At 43.4% G+C, this 14,245-nt stretch overlaps 1 protein-coding gene across 2 annotated transcripts; it reads left to right on the forward strand.

The window, feature by feature from the left end:
• The first annotated feature begins 1,779 nt into the window (after nucleotides 1-1,779).
• On the forward strand, nucleotides 1,780-10,005 carry LOC124009859. 2 transcript variants are annotated; one of them, XM_046322069.1, is made up of 3 exons: nucleotides 1,780-2,098; nucleotides 6,609-7,595; nucleotides 8,750-10,005. In XM_046322069.1, exons 2-3 carry the CDS (start codon nucleotides 6,618-6,620, stop codon nucleotides 8,933-8,935), a joined length of 1,164 nt encoding a protein of 387 aa, XP_046178025.1. In that variant the 5' UTR covers nucleotides 1,780-2,098; nucleotides 6,609-6,617; the 3' UTR covers nucleotides 8,936-10,005. The 2 variants fall into 2 exon arrangements, with proteins under 2 accessions (XP_046178025.1, XP_046178034.1); XM_046322078.1 differs by lacking the exon at nucleotides 8,750-10,005 and adding an exon at nucleotides 7,711-8,538.
• The last annotated feature ends 4,240 nt before the right edge of the window (nucleotides 10,006-14,245 follow it).

A 14,245-nucleotide genomic window follows, 5' to 3' on the forward strand; every position in this document is an offset into this window, starting at 1 on the left:
TTGTTAGAGACAATCCAATCGCTGATGAATTTGTTTTGTTACGACGCCCCTCGTTTTGACGTAACACCAACAACTTCTATGATAGCAGATTCATACTAAATGTATGTAGCGTTCAATAGAGCAGTGGAATTCAATTCAAGATGGGTCGTCAGGCAAAATGTAAACACCAGCTTGTCCTGTACATGGTTCCTATTAGGAATGAACTTATTAAACAATGAGCTACATGTGTTTGGTCTAACATATACAGACTTTGTCTATTAAACCCAAAAAGCAATGTTTAGTTTGGCATTATGATGACTGAATTGTACATCTTGATGTGTGGTCTTATGTGTGCTTGTGTAAATAAATAATGGTTTTAGTGTTGTTTTATGTCTAAATGTACTTCGGTTTTTACATACAACACCTTTACATACAACACATAACATGACCTCATTACCAACTGCACATATGAACATGGACAGAAATCCTTGAGCTTGATCCCCTTGGTTGATGGTTTCAGGATTGAGAGAAAATCTTAACGTTTAATTGAATGTTCATAGTATTGTGAATGACTACACATAGTAAAGGAATAATACGTTGTCGCGATCAGCGATGATCTCATTCTGTATTCTCTGCAATAAACATCCATCATTTTTGCTGCATTTCCAATTCCTGGCTGGTTTAAGAAAAGTCATACAAAGAAACATTATGAAAGCACAAACAATATACAACTCAGAGGAGTACATATAGTTTTATCAAAAGGCGTAGAGGTTGAAATGATGGTCCTGGGAGGGAAGACCTATGTCATGACTGCACAGGGGGATAGAGCCCTATGTCATGACTGCACAGTGGGATAGAGCCCTATGTCATGACTGCACAGTGGGATAGAGCCCTATGTCACGACTGCACAGTGGGATAGAGCCCTATGTCATGACTGCACAGTGGGATAGAGCCCTATGTCATGACTGCACAGTGGGATAGAGCCCTATGTCATGACTGCACAGTGGGATAGAGCCCTATATCATGACTGCACAGTGGGATAGAGCTACAGAACACTAAGAGCTAGGAACTATACCATCCAGTGAAATTGGAGTATGCTTATTTTGGATGCACACTAAGCATATTTCGTAAGGCTACAATCCTGAGTTTGTATTTCAGCCAAACAGCAGCCCCACCACTTGATTTTAGTAGAAAGCTGAGGGGTGGGGCTGGAGAAATGTAACCACTCTCAAAATCAAAGACTGGACCAATGGATGCAAGGACTGACAATCCATGAACATTAAGCATAATTACATATTTTGAAGATATACATTGACTCAACTGACAAAAAAAAGAGACAATATCACCTATTTTGCTTGGCTTATTATAGGGTAATTAGGCAGCTGTAATCCAAACCTATTAAGTGTATATTCTTAAAGAATAAATGGGTATATCATTATTCAAAATGTGTCTTCAAGGTAATACATGAGTAATTACATTGGTGTGAGTATAAGGCAAATTCTATGCACATAAATAATTACTAATAAATAAAACACCTAAAAGCAATTTTGGTTATCTGCCGTCTGTAATATATAATCTGCCATGTAGGATTATATATGAGTGAATGCGTGATATTGCCCATCCTAATGGAGAGGACACTATCTGAACTGTATTTTGAGCGCGAAGACTCCGCCTATTAAACTATAACTAATTTGAACATTGGTCTGCATTGTTTTATTTAGATAAGGATTCCGTGGGCGTGGTTTGACTGTACTAAATCTGATTGGTTTGAGAGTCTATCAGTCAAGGTAGCAGTAGCGCTACAGGCTTTTAGAGATACTTCATTTAATAACTGTTACTGGTGAGCTGTCATTGATATCGAACGATCAAGCTATTTTTTAAAAATCTGAAACTAACCGGTAGCAGGTGTCTTCAACCACGCTCAAAGAGTCAGCCATCCAGCCTTGGTCATTTTTCTATTCGATTTGCGGCAAAACCGAAACGTCTGAGCAATTAGGCTACTGGTTGATTTGCATCTTGTAACAACACTATTTCATTGCACACAATGCAGGACACAGCATCACCAAGACTCAGATTCATTACGCGTTTCACGGATTTCCAAGAAGACCTATAACGAAAGGTAAAACTTGGATAAAGAAACGCATGGCATAGACACATTTTATTGTACTGCTAATAATTATACATTTGTCAATTTACTATGTTTTGATGTGTATATGCGCCAGTCGCCCACTAGAACTCGCGTTAAAGCCTATTGGACATAGTCGGTATGAATTAAACAGTCCTGACCCCACTTTTAAATGCATATTTATGAATTTACAAGTGAAAGACTGTGATCCATATGGAAATAATGCAACCGTTTGCCTCCACAGTTATTGCGACGTGTCATTGTATTTCTACTACCAATCTAGGATAAATGTCATAAAATGGATATGGAAATGATCAAAATGTAAGGGTCCGTTTTGTTTCAAATATGGATATTGCTGTAGTCCAGTTACTTTTGTACTGTTGAGCCCACGAGGGCGGGGCCAGCCCAAATATATGTGGGGAGGGAAAAACGAAGACAACAAATCCTCCAAATGTAGGCCACCGTGCATGACCCAAATCCTCTTGCGAGTGTATATGGAACACGGCGTTCCCCCCGCCCCTCGTCACGGTTCCAGAGCAAATCTTTCTGTGTATAAGTAGGTTATCACGCATATATAAGATTATATTGGGATTCCTCCTATTGCTGTTATTTCACTGTCTCTAATGACGATGGCAACAAACACACAAAGTATTTTAAAGAAACAAAAGAACAAATATATTGTGAAAGTCATGCTAGCCATACTTATTGCAGTGAGCAGGGTGAGGTTTGTATAAAAGTATCGTGGCTCAAGCTTGGCATTTGTTGCAAGGCCAATAGATTGTGCTGCTGTGTGACAGGTCTTTTGTTTTGGCCCCCTGGCAGTGTGATCAGTCTGCCTCTGACCTACTTTCCTCCTAACTTCATACATGTAAAGCCATTTATCTCCCTGGGGTTGGAGGAGCAGCACACAGCATCTTCAACTGGACCCAGTTTTACCCTTGTTGTCAGCATCTGGTCAACCTATATTGGTCATACTGGTCAACTTACTGTACACTGATTGTACAAAACATTAAGGACACCTACCTAATATTGATATTCACCCTCTGAATGGCACACATACACAATCCTTGTCTCAATTGTCTCAAGGCCTAGAAATCATTCTTTAACCTGTCTCTTCCACTTCATCTACACTAATTGATGTGGATTTAACAAGTGATATCAAATTAAGCTTTATTTATACAGCACAATTCAGACATGGAACACAGCGGCATGTAGCCTAGTGGTTAGAGCATTGTATGAGTAACTGAAAGGTTGCAAGATCAAATCCCCGAGCCGACAAGGTAAAAATCTGTCGTTCTGCACTTTTCTTCAGAAGGGTTCACCATAGAAGTTTTTAGTGCAGTGGGGAAAGTGCCTGTGAACAAGGGAGTGATTAACAATAGCTTGCATTTCTTCAGATATGCAATTGAAAACTGTTTTAAAGAAGGTGGTGGGGATAGGATCGAGCAGGCAGGTAGAAGGTTTAAGTTGTGATATCACTTTTCTGAGCATGTCTGTGTCAACCAGGGAAAATAAATCCATAGAGCCTTTGCGTGGTAGGCTAGGGCACAGGTCAAACTTCTCATCAGGTCTTGCTTGACTGCTACCCAGCCTAATGTTTGTTATCTTATCTCTGAAATATGCCGCAAACTCATCACATTTACATATGAAAGAAAGTTCACATAAGTTTGCTGGGGTAGGATTTATCAGGCCATCAATGTTCGAGAAGAGCACACTCAAATTGTTCTGATTATTAGGGATCAAGTTAGAAAAATGAGCCCGTCTGGTATTTCTAATTGCTTTATTGCTCTCTCAGAATATCATAATAGACCTGCAACTTTGATTTCCTTCACTTCTGCTATTCTGCAATTTCCCTTTAATCTATTAGTTTCCTCACTCATCCCAGGGGCTCTCCTTTTGAATGTGGCCTTTTTCAACTTTACTGGAGCTGTAGCATCAATGGTTGCCCTTAATTTTCTATTAATATGATCTACTAAATTATCAAAAGAGGAAGGCAGAATAGATGATGGAGTATTGCTCATACATACACTCAATGAAATCTGTGGAGGTAAGATCTTCAGTGGTAAGATAGCATTTCTTAACTTCTTGAGTGTAGGGGGCAGGATTTTTCGTTTTTGACTAAAAAACAGGAGAACAGGAGGGGGCCAGAGATAACTATTATCTTCCCTGCGCTAACGAAAGTCTTTAAAAAAAATTGTGGTCCTCCCTCAGTTCCTCAAATCGCCTAAAGCGAAGGTTCTTAAAACCTATGTGAGTGAGGATGGTGTCAATATTGGAGTTGTTGGCCAGAACCGTGGGCAGGAGAGATTTGATGTCATGGACATGGGCTCCTGGGTAACAGTGGACCTTGGTCGGTCCACAGACCATAGGCAGGCCAAAATCTCTCACCATCGAGCTGCCCACAATGATGGGGGTAGTGATAGAATCCGATGGATTACCTGCTGACTCTCGGGGCTCGTAGGTCCGTCTGAAGTGGGGCAAAGCTGTTTGATAGCTGGATCGGATCTTCTTGGACAGACGGGTGGCCAGACTGCCTCCCCGATCTCCTACGCCTTGCAAGTGTCCTGTCTCCCATGGGCCATGGAGTTGAGCCTAACATCTGTCCGTTGGATTGGGACAGATCAACGCCGCCGACTCATCAACAGCTTTGCTATAGGAGGAATTTTAAACTGAGATTTGGTTTGCCTGGGTTACAGCAAGGTCGGTGTACTTAGAAAGCAGGTTTTCCTGTTCTTGAGCTGAGATAACAGCCAGAGAATCTCTTCCCTAAGATGCTTGATGGTGGTGCATTTAGGGGAGACAAATCCCTGTCCAGTTTCCAGGTCCACCGTATCTTCATCTTGTGATTGTGTGGAAATCTCATCTCATACCTTAAGTCTTTATGCCCAGCGGTGGATAAAAACACCTGTGGGCTAGCACTGCTCCATTTTCATGATGGCAAGCACTGCTCCATTTTCATGATGGCTAGCACTGCTCCATTTTCATGATGGCTAGCACTGCTCCATTTTCATGATGGCAAGCACTGCTCCATTTTCATGATGGCTAGCACTGCTCCATTTTCATGATGGCAAGCACTGCTCCATTTTCATGATGGCTAGCACTGCTCCATTTTCATGATGGCTAGCACTGCTCCATTTTCATGATGGCAAGCACTGCTCCATTTTCATGATGGCTAGCACTGCTCCATTTTCATGATGGCAAGCACTGCTCCATTTTCATGATGGCAAGCACTGCTCCATTTTCATGATGGCAAGCACTGCTCCATTTTCATGATGGCAAGCACTGCTCCATTTTCATGATGGCTAGCACTGCTCCATTTTCATGATGGCAAACACTGCTCCATTTTCATGATGGCTAGCACTGCTCCATTTTCATGATGGCAAGCACTGCTCCATTTTCATGATGGCAAGCACTGCTCCATTTTCATGATGACTAGCACTGCTCCATTTTCATGATGGCAAGCACTGCTCCATTTTCATGATGGCTAGCACTGCTCCATTTTCATGATGGCTAGCACTGCTCCATTTTCATGATGGCAAGCACTGCTCCATTTTCATGATGACTAGCACTGCTCCATTTTCATGATGGCTAGCACTGCTCCATTTTCATGATGGCAAGCACTGCTCCATTTTCATGATGACTAGCACTGCTCCATTTTCATGATGGCTAGCACTGCTCCATTTTCATGATGGCAAGCACTGCTCCATTTTCATGATGGCTAGCACTGCTCCATTTTCATGATGGCAAGCACTGCTCCATTTTCATGATGGCAAGCACTGCTCCATTTTCATGATGACTAGCACTGCTCCATTTTCATGATGGCAAGCACTGCTCCATTTTCATGATGGCTAGCAGCTAACTGCTACTTAACAGGAATCCGGGACACAAACTTGTGGTCCCAACCTCGTCACAAATCAGTAGCAATACAAAAACATTAGCTATTATTGAAAACTATTTCATTTACGTGATTTCATAAAAACAACAAACCGAGTGTAGGCAGTACTGTACTGTTGCGTGTTCTGATGACGTCTGTTCAATAAGGGATCATAGCTTTCACCTGGATTCATCTGGTCAGTCTATGTCATGGAAAGAGCAGGTGTCCTTAATGTTTTGTGCACTCAGTGTATATCTGTACTATACAGCTGCTTATGGCTATTTCTGACAAGAAGAAACCCCTAAACTAATTATTGTGGTCAGGTCAGGGCAGCATACTTAACAATATGTTGCTTAGCAGAGAGGAACTGGACAGGACATGCGATTCTAAGTGAGGAAAAATACAAACAGCTGTGAATTTACATGTATTTGATTGACACATCTTAGGCAGAAAAGCAGGACGTACATTTAAGCAAAGTAGAACAACCTCCAACAACCTCCAGTAGAATAACCTCTGCCACAATAACATTACTGGATATATTTGGAAATGGTTTCTGATATTTGAAGCATGGTTTTACCAATTGGGGGTTAACCAACATGTTATATTTAACTGTGTTTGGTGTGTTTTCAGAGGCCAGCCATGGAGGACAGGAGACTTCCCCCTACAGTGCCCTTAGTGGTCAAAACTGAGCCAGACACAGAGACCCGTAGGGTGAGAGAGGAGGAACAGCCTACCATTCCCATCAGGGTTAAAAAAGAGGACCTCTCTGAAGTGCCCCTCAAATTGCCCAGATTCAAGTACGTGGACTTCCCTTCGCTACACCAGTGCATCCAGCAGCTCACCGTGCCACCCCTGGACAGCTGGCTGGAGGGCTTTCCCCTGGCTCTGGGAAGACCCTCTGGAGGACACACCCCTGTCACTTCCAAAGAGAGGGTTCCCAAGTTTCGGTATGTAGATTATCCCTCTCTGCACCACTGCATCCAGCAGCTGTCTGTGCCTCCTCTGGAGAGCTGGAGCTCGGGGTTGGCCAGGTCAGGGTGTGGGGTGACAGGGGGACCTGGATCCACCAACTCTCAGCCCAGCTCTGTGAGGGGGAACCGGACAATACCGGGAGATGGTTCAGCATCGGCCTACAAGCAGGACGAGTATACTGCTTTCCCCTTTCCTGGTCCTGACTCCGGCTCCATCCAGTGTGTGACCTCCTCAAACAAGGCATCCCATAAGCCTCAGCGGCTTCAGCTGCTCTTGAGCAGTCCACCTGGATCCAGGCCTGCATTAAGCTCACAGGGGGAAGAGGTTCGCCATAACGTGGTGTGTTCAGATCAGCTGTCTCAAAAGTTCTCTAATCCCAAATCTTGGGTTGCTGGAATGAAGCGTGTCAGAGGAGCGGGACCACTCCATCAGAGCAATAGGAAGTCAGCTGGTGATGATGAATGGCATGCAGACTTTAAAAAAACTCCACAAAGTCATCAAGAGGCCCAAGTAAAGCTAAGTGACTCTCCTGACCTAGGACAAGGGTTTTGGAGAACCATCCCAGAGTCTGTCTGCCCCTTTTGCCAAAAGATGTTTTCAGATCCAGAGGAATTGCAGATCCACCAGAAGAGTCACAGAGAAAAGGTGAGTCCGTAGTACCCTGAACATTTTCTGGATATGTGACAAATCCTTCTTTAACTGATCAAATTATGTATCAAAAAATGATGAATCTTGTCTCATGTTTGTCATATAATTTCAGAAGCCTCATTGATGTCTTGACCAAGGAAATGTACAGCTGACAACAATGAACATCTTAAAAACTGTGCATCTACTTCAGTACTTGCTACACAGGCGTGGACTAGGGCAGGCTTCTCCACAAATTATTGGTCACCTGATAAGAGTTCCACTGAGGTTGTTTTGAGTGTTCAGTGTTTATCTTGATGACCTAAGTGACTGACTACAAACAAACCACTTTAGCGAAGGGCTTCATTCATAATTCAGTCTAGGAATTAAGCTCTCAATGTGAAAGACTGACCTGCAGTGGCTCTTGGTGGTCTTACAACTCCTTATTTACCAATGGGTTAATTTGCCAGGAAGTTGTACACATTAGATGAGATATAACAAGGAAATTAGCCATTTGATGTTGTTTAAATTAAAATGTCAGGAATTAGATTGAAATGCATTGTAGTGCATACATTTTTGTATTACTGTAGTTGAGAATTAGGCTTTCATTTATATTCCTTAAAAGGGATGCCAATGTTTTCCTGTTTCCAAGCTGTTTTTGGCAGAAACATGAATAAGTGGGGGTATCAGCACCTTGTTCACTGGAGATGACTGCCTGTTCCAATATTTCAACATAATTATCTAGATTTGGGTGCCTATAAAACCTTTAACATTTGGCTTATGCTGTGAAACAACACTTGCTTCTTTATCATTTCTTATCTAATGTTTTTATGCTTTGTATTTTAATGTTTCTTTTTTACAATGACAATTATATATATATTATTGATTGTATTGTCTAGAAATAACTTTAAACTTTGTTTTCAATTCTGTGTACATTAAAGATTTTCTAGTAAAGATTACTCTACTTTACATCTCCAACAAATGCTTTACACTTACAAGTGTCACGTTCTTTTCAGTACATACTATACACTACAGCGTCATCTAGAAATTTCCAAGAAAACAACCATGATTATTTAGAGCTCATCCTTTATTATTATTTTTGTTAATTTACCCTGTTTTCTCCACAATTTCATGGTATCCAACAGTCTTCTCTTATCGCTGCTCCTTCCGTACAGACTCGGGAGAGGCGAAGATCGAGAGCCAAGCGTCCTCCGAAACACAACCCAACCAAGCCGCACTGCTTCTTGACACAATGCCCACTTAACCCTGAAGCCAGCCGCACCAATGTGTCAGAGGAAACACCGTACAACTGGCGACTGCATCAGTGTCCACTGCGCCCGACCCGCCACAGGAGTCGCTAGTGCACCGTTCCTGCCGGACAAACCCTCCCCTAACCCAGACGACGTTGGGCCAATTGTGCGCCGCCCCATGGGTCTCCCGGTTGTGGCCGGCTGCGACAGAGCCTGGACTCAAACCCAGAATCTCTAGTGGCACAGCTAGCACTCCACTCGAGAGGCCCATAACAAAATGATTTATAATGATTTATGGCTATGATTAAGATCTAGGCCTATAACATTAAAAGTTGTAAAGTAAACCAGTCCAGACCATAACTAAATGTTTTTTATGTAAACAATGTGGCATCACTGTCATCCCACATTAAAAAATACTTACGTTTACTGGAATACTACAGTACTTACTATAGCATTTTGTACTAAACTGTAGAATACTATCCTACAAACTGTAGTATCCCTCGAGCATGTGTAGTACATATAGAATGTTGTAGCATACTGTAGAATACTATAGTAAATATTGTAGTATACTGTAGAATACTATAGTAAATAGTACAGTAATGTTTCCAAAAACACTAGTCTGCAAAAACAAAACTTTTTAAACTAAAGTAAATGCTAGTAAAATATTAAAGAAACCCAAGGGGTATGAATACTTTTGCAAGGCACTGTACAGGTTATAGAACATGTGCTCTTTTAGTATTTATCCAGTAGGCTTCCTCAAGGAGATCGCTTCACCTGCTATGTCAAAGATAAAACAAAAAATACTATAGTAAATACTACAGTAATGTCTGCAAAAACACTACAGTAAATACGTCAGTATACTGCAGTATGTAAAACATTACAGTAAATACTACAGTATACAACACACTGTAAAAATACTACATTACTATAGTATGCACTACAATTATTTTAATACAGGATTTATACTATAGTTAACTGTAAATACTACAGTAAAGTCTCCAAAACCACGACAGTGAATACTATAGTATTTATATCATAATATACTACAGTATTTTTTCCATATGGGATGGCTGTCACGCCCTGGTCAAAGTATTTTGTGTTTATCTTCATGTATTGGGTCAGGCCAGGGTGTGGCATGGGTTTTTGTATGTGGTGTGTATATATTGGGATTGTAGCTAGTGGGGTGATCTAGCAAGGTCTATGGCTGTCTGGAGTGGTTCTCAATCAGAGGCAGGTGTTTATCGTTGTCTCTGATTGGGAACCATATTTAGGCAGCCATATTCTTTGAATTTGTCGTGGGTGATTGTCCTTAGTGTCCTTGTTCCTGTCTATGTGTTAGTGTACACAAGTATAGGCTATTTCGGTTTTCGTTACGTTTATTGTTTTTCGTAGTGTTTGTATTTAGATTCGTGTTACGTTTGTTTATTAAAACATGGATCGCAATCTACACGCTGCATTTTGGTCCGACTCTCCTTCACCACAAGAGAACCGTTACAGAATCACCCACCACACCCGTACCAAGCAGCGTGTCAACAGGCAGGAGCCACAGGAAAGGCAACAGAGGCAGCAGCAGCAGGAGCAGCAGCAGTTGCAGTGGGAGAGGCTGCACTACCTGGAGAAATGGACATGGGAGGACAAACTGGAAGGTAAGGGACCCTGGGCTCAGCCTGGAGAATATCGCCGCCCCAAGGAAGAACTGGAGGTGACGAAAGCTGAGAGGCGCAGGTATGAGGAGGCAGCAGGGCATAGCGGATGGAAGCCCAAGAGTCAGCCCCAAAAATTGATTGGGGGGTGGCTCACAGGGAGTAGGGCTATGCTAGGTAGGAGACCTACGCTAACTTCCTGTGGTTACCGGGGGCCTAGAGAGACCGGGCAGGCAGCGTGTTATGCAGTGGTGCGCACGGTGTCCCCAGTGCGGGTGCATAGCCCGGTGCGGTATATTCCAGCTCCGCGTATCGGCCGGGCTAGATTGAGCGTCGAGCCAAATGCCATGAAGCCGGCTCTACGCATCTGGTCCCCAGTGCGTCTCCTTGGGCCGGCTTACATGGCACCAGCCTTGCGCTCGGTGTCTCCGGTTCGCCTGCATAGCCCAGTGCAGGCTATTCCACCTCGCAGCACTGGCAGGGCGACCGAGAGTATTCAACCAGGTAAGGTTGGCCAGGCTCGGTGCTCAAGAGCTCCAGTGCGCCTGCACGGTCCGGTCTATCCAGTACCACCTCCACACCCCAGCCCTCCGGTAACAGCTCCCCCACCAGGCTTCCTGTGCGTGTCCTCGGTTCAGTACCACCAGTGCCAGCACCACGCATCAGGCCTACAGTGCGCCTCGCCTCTCCTGCGCTGTCGGAGTCTCCCGCCTCTCCAGCGCTGTCGGAGCCTTTCTCCTCTCCTGCGCTGCCGGAGTCTCTCGTCTGTTCAGCGCAGCTAAAGCTGCCAGCCTGCATGGAGCAGCCAGAGCTGCCAGCGTGCATAGAGCAGTCAGAGCTGTCCGTCTGCATGGAGCAGTCAGAGCTGTCAGTCTGCATGAAGCAGCCAGAGCTGCCAGTCTGCAAGGAGCTGCCAGTCTGCAAGGAGCTGCCAGTCTGCAAGGAGCTGCCAGTCTGCAAGCAGCTGCCAGTCTGCAAGGAGCTGCCAGTCTGCAAGGAGCTGTCAGTCTGCATGAAGCAGCCAGAGCTGTCAGTCTGCAAGGAGCTGCCAGTCTGCAAGGAGCTGCCAGTCTGCAAGGAGCTGCCAGTCTGCAAGCAGCTGCCAGTCTGCAAGGAGCTGTCAGTCTGCAAGGAGCTGCCAGTCTGCACGGAGCCGCCAGAGCTGCTAGTCTGTAAGAAGCCGCCAGAGCTGTCAGCATACATGGAGCAGCCAGAGTCGCCAGTCAGCGTGGAGCAGTCAGAGCTGCCAGTCAGCATGGAGCAGCCAGATCTTTCAGAAGCACAAAGTACATTTGGCAGCAATTACAGCCTCGAGTCTTCTTGGGTATGAGACTACAACCTTGACACACCTGTATTTGGAGAGTTTCTCCCATTCTTCTCTGCAGATCCTCTCAAGCTCTGTCAGGTTGGATGGGGAGTGTCACTGCACAGCTATTTTCAGGTCTCCAGAGATGTTCGATAGAGTTCAAGTCCGGGCTCTGGCTGGGCCCCTCAAGGACATTCAGGGACTTGTCCCGAAGCCACTCGTGCATTGTGTTGGCTGTGTTCTTAGGGTCATTGTCCTGTTGGAAGGTGAACCTTCACTCCAGTCTGAGGTCCTGAGCGCTCTGGAGCAGGTTTTCATCAAGGATCTCTCTGTATTTTGTTCCGTTCATCTTTCCCTCGATCCTGATGCTGCCACCACCATGCTTCACAGTTGGGTTGGTGCCAGGTTCCCTCCAGACGTGATGCTTGACATTCAAGCCAAAGAGTTCAATCTTGGTTTCATCAGACCAGAGAATCTTGTTTCTCATGGTCCGAGAGTCTTTAGTTGCCTTTTGGCAAACACCATAAGGGCTGTTATGTGACTTTTACTGAAGAGTCTCCATCTGGCCACTCTACCATGAAGGCCTGATTGATGGAGTGCTGCAGTGATGGTTGTCCTTCTGGAAGGTTCTCCCATCTCCACAGAGGAACTATGGAGGTCTGTCAGAGTGACCATCAGGCCCTTCTCCCCCGATTGCTCAGTTTGGCCGGACAGCCAGCTCTAGGAAGAGTCTTGGTGGTTCCAAATTCCTCCCATTTAAGAATGGAGGCCACTGTATTCTTGGGGACTTTCAATGCTGCAGAAATGTTTTGGTACCCTTCCCCAGATCTGTGTCTCAACACAATCCTGTCTAGGAGCTATACAGACAATTCCTTCGGCCTCATGACTTGTTTTTGCTCTGACATGCACTGTCAACAGTGGGAATTTATATAGACAGGTGTGTGCCTTTCCAAATCATCTCCAATCAATTTAATTTAACACAAGTGGACAGCTCAAGAATGATCAATGGAAACAGGATGCACCAGAGCTCAATTTCAAGTCTCATAGCAAAAGTTCTGAATACTTATGTAAATAAGTTATTTCAGTTTTTATGTTTAATACATTTGCCAAAATTACTAAAAACCTGTTTTCGCTTTGTCATTATGGGGTATTGTGTGTAGATGAGGAATTTTGTATTTATTTAATCAATTTTAGAATAAGGCTGTAACCTAACAAAATGTGGAAAAAGTCAAGGGGTCTGAATACTTTCTGAATGCACTGTACCACCTTGACAACAGGCATGCAAGCTAAGATAGTTCGACAAACTAGCTACTCCAACTTGATTAATAGCCTGAATTGGCTTCTTGCTAGCTAGTTATGAGGTAAGGTGATTGGTAACCTATCTGGGCTAGCTAAAGCCACTATTACAGACGACAAGACTTAAATGTAAATGTAAATGTAAGTATTACAGAAAAACTAATGTAAATAGAAAATGTACAGGACAAATCTGAGGGGGCCTGTGTCCCATCTGGTTTGCTTAATATAAGGAATTTGAAATTATTTATACTTTTACTGTGGGTACTTAAGTATATTTCAGCAATTATATTTACTTTTGATACTTTAGTAAAAGTATTTGGTTTTAAGTATACTTAAGTAGTATTTTACTGTGTGACTTCCACTTTTACTTGAGTCACATTCTATTAAGCCACAGTATCTTTACTTTTACTTATGCAGTTGGGTACTTTTTCCATCACAGAAAGAATGGCGATATTCCAAGGTGGATCAGTGGTTCAAAACTGTTAAAACTATTGTCGTTCTCTCTCTCTCTCAAGTAAACTACTCACCACATTTTTTGCACTGCAGTGCTAGCTTGTTGTAGCTTATGCTTTCACTACTAGATTCATTATCTGATCCTTTGATTGGGTGGACAACATGTTGGAGGACATCCTCTGGAACTTGTCATAATTACTGTGTAAGTCTATGGAAGGGGGTGAGAATTATGAGCCTCCTAGGTTTGTATTGAAGTCACTGTACCCAGAGGACGGAACCTATCTGTCCTCTGCCAACACCATGGTGCTACCCTAAAGAGTGCTGTTGAGGCTACCTTCATTACAAAAAAAGTGTTTTTATCAATTATTTGGTGACATATATTTAGTATAGTTATGTCTAAAGAAAATATGTTTAAATGTTTTGCCATTTATCCTCCAAGGAGTCTCCACTGGTGGTGGTATAGCTGGATCCTATGATTCTCCTGACCTTAGATTAAAACTAGGGAGGAGACCTTTTCCATATACATGCTGAGGCATTTAGATCCTCAACTAAAGCTGAATCATTGAGGAACTCCCAGATCAGTACATTAGATTGCAGTAATCCGGGATTCTTAAAGTTGGTCCTGGGACCCCACATGGGTGCACGTTTTGGTTTTTGCCCTAGCATTACACATTAAAATAACCAACTCATTATCAATCTTTGATTACATGAATCAGCTGTGTA

The sequence above is a fragment of the Oncorhynchus gorbuscha genome, linkage group LG02, assembly GCF_021184085.1.
Source record: "Oncorhynchus gorbuscha isolate QuinsamMale2020 ecotype Even-year linkage group LG02, OgorEven_v1.0, whole genome shotgun sequence".
Lineage (NCBI taxonomy): Eukaryota > Metazoa > Chordata > Actinopteri > Salmoniformes > Salmonidae > Oncorhynchus > Oncorhynchus gorbuscha.

Bases quoted from the DNA above. Each gene is read 5' to 3' on its own strand.
- LOC124009859 (XM_046322069.1), top strand. From the start codon at position 6,618: ATGGAGGACAGGAGACTTCCCCCTACAGTGCCCTTAGTGGTCAAAACT. The intron at 7,596-8,749 runs GTGAGTCCGTAG...CCTTCCGTACAG, and splicing joins AGAAGAGTCACAGAGAAAAG to ACTCGGGAGAGGCGAAGATC.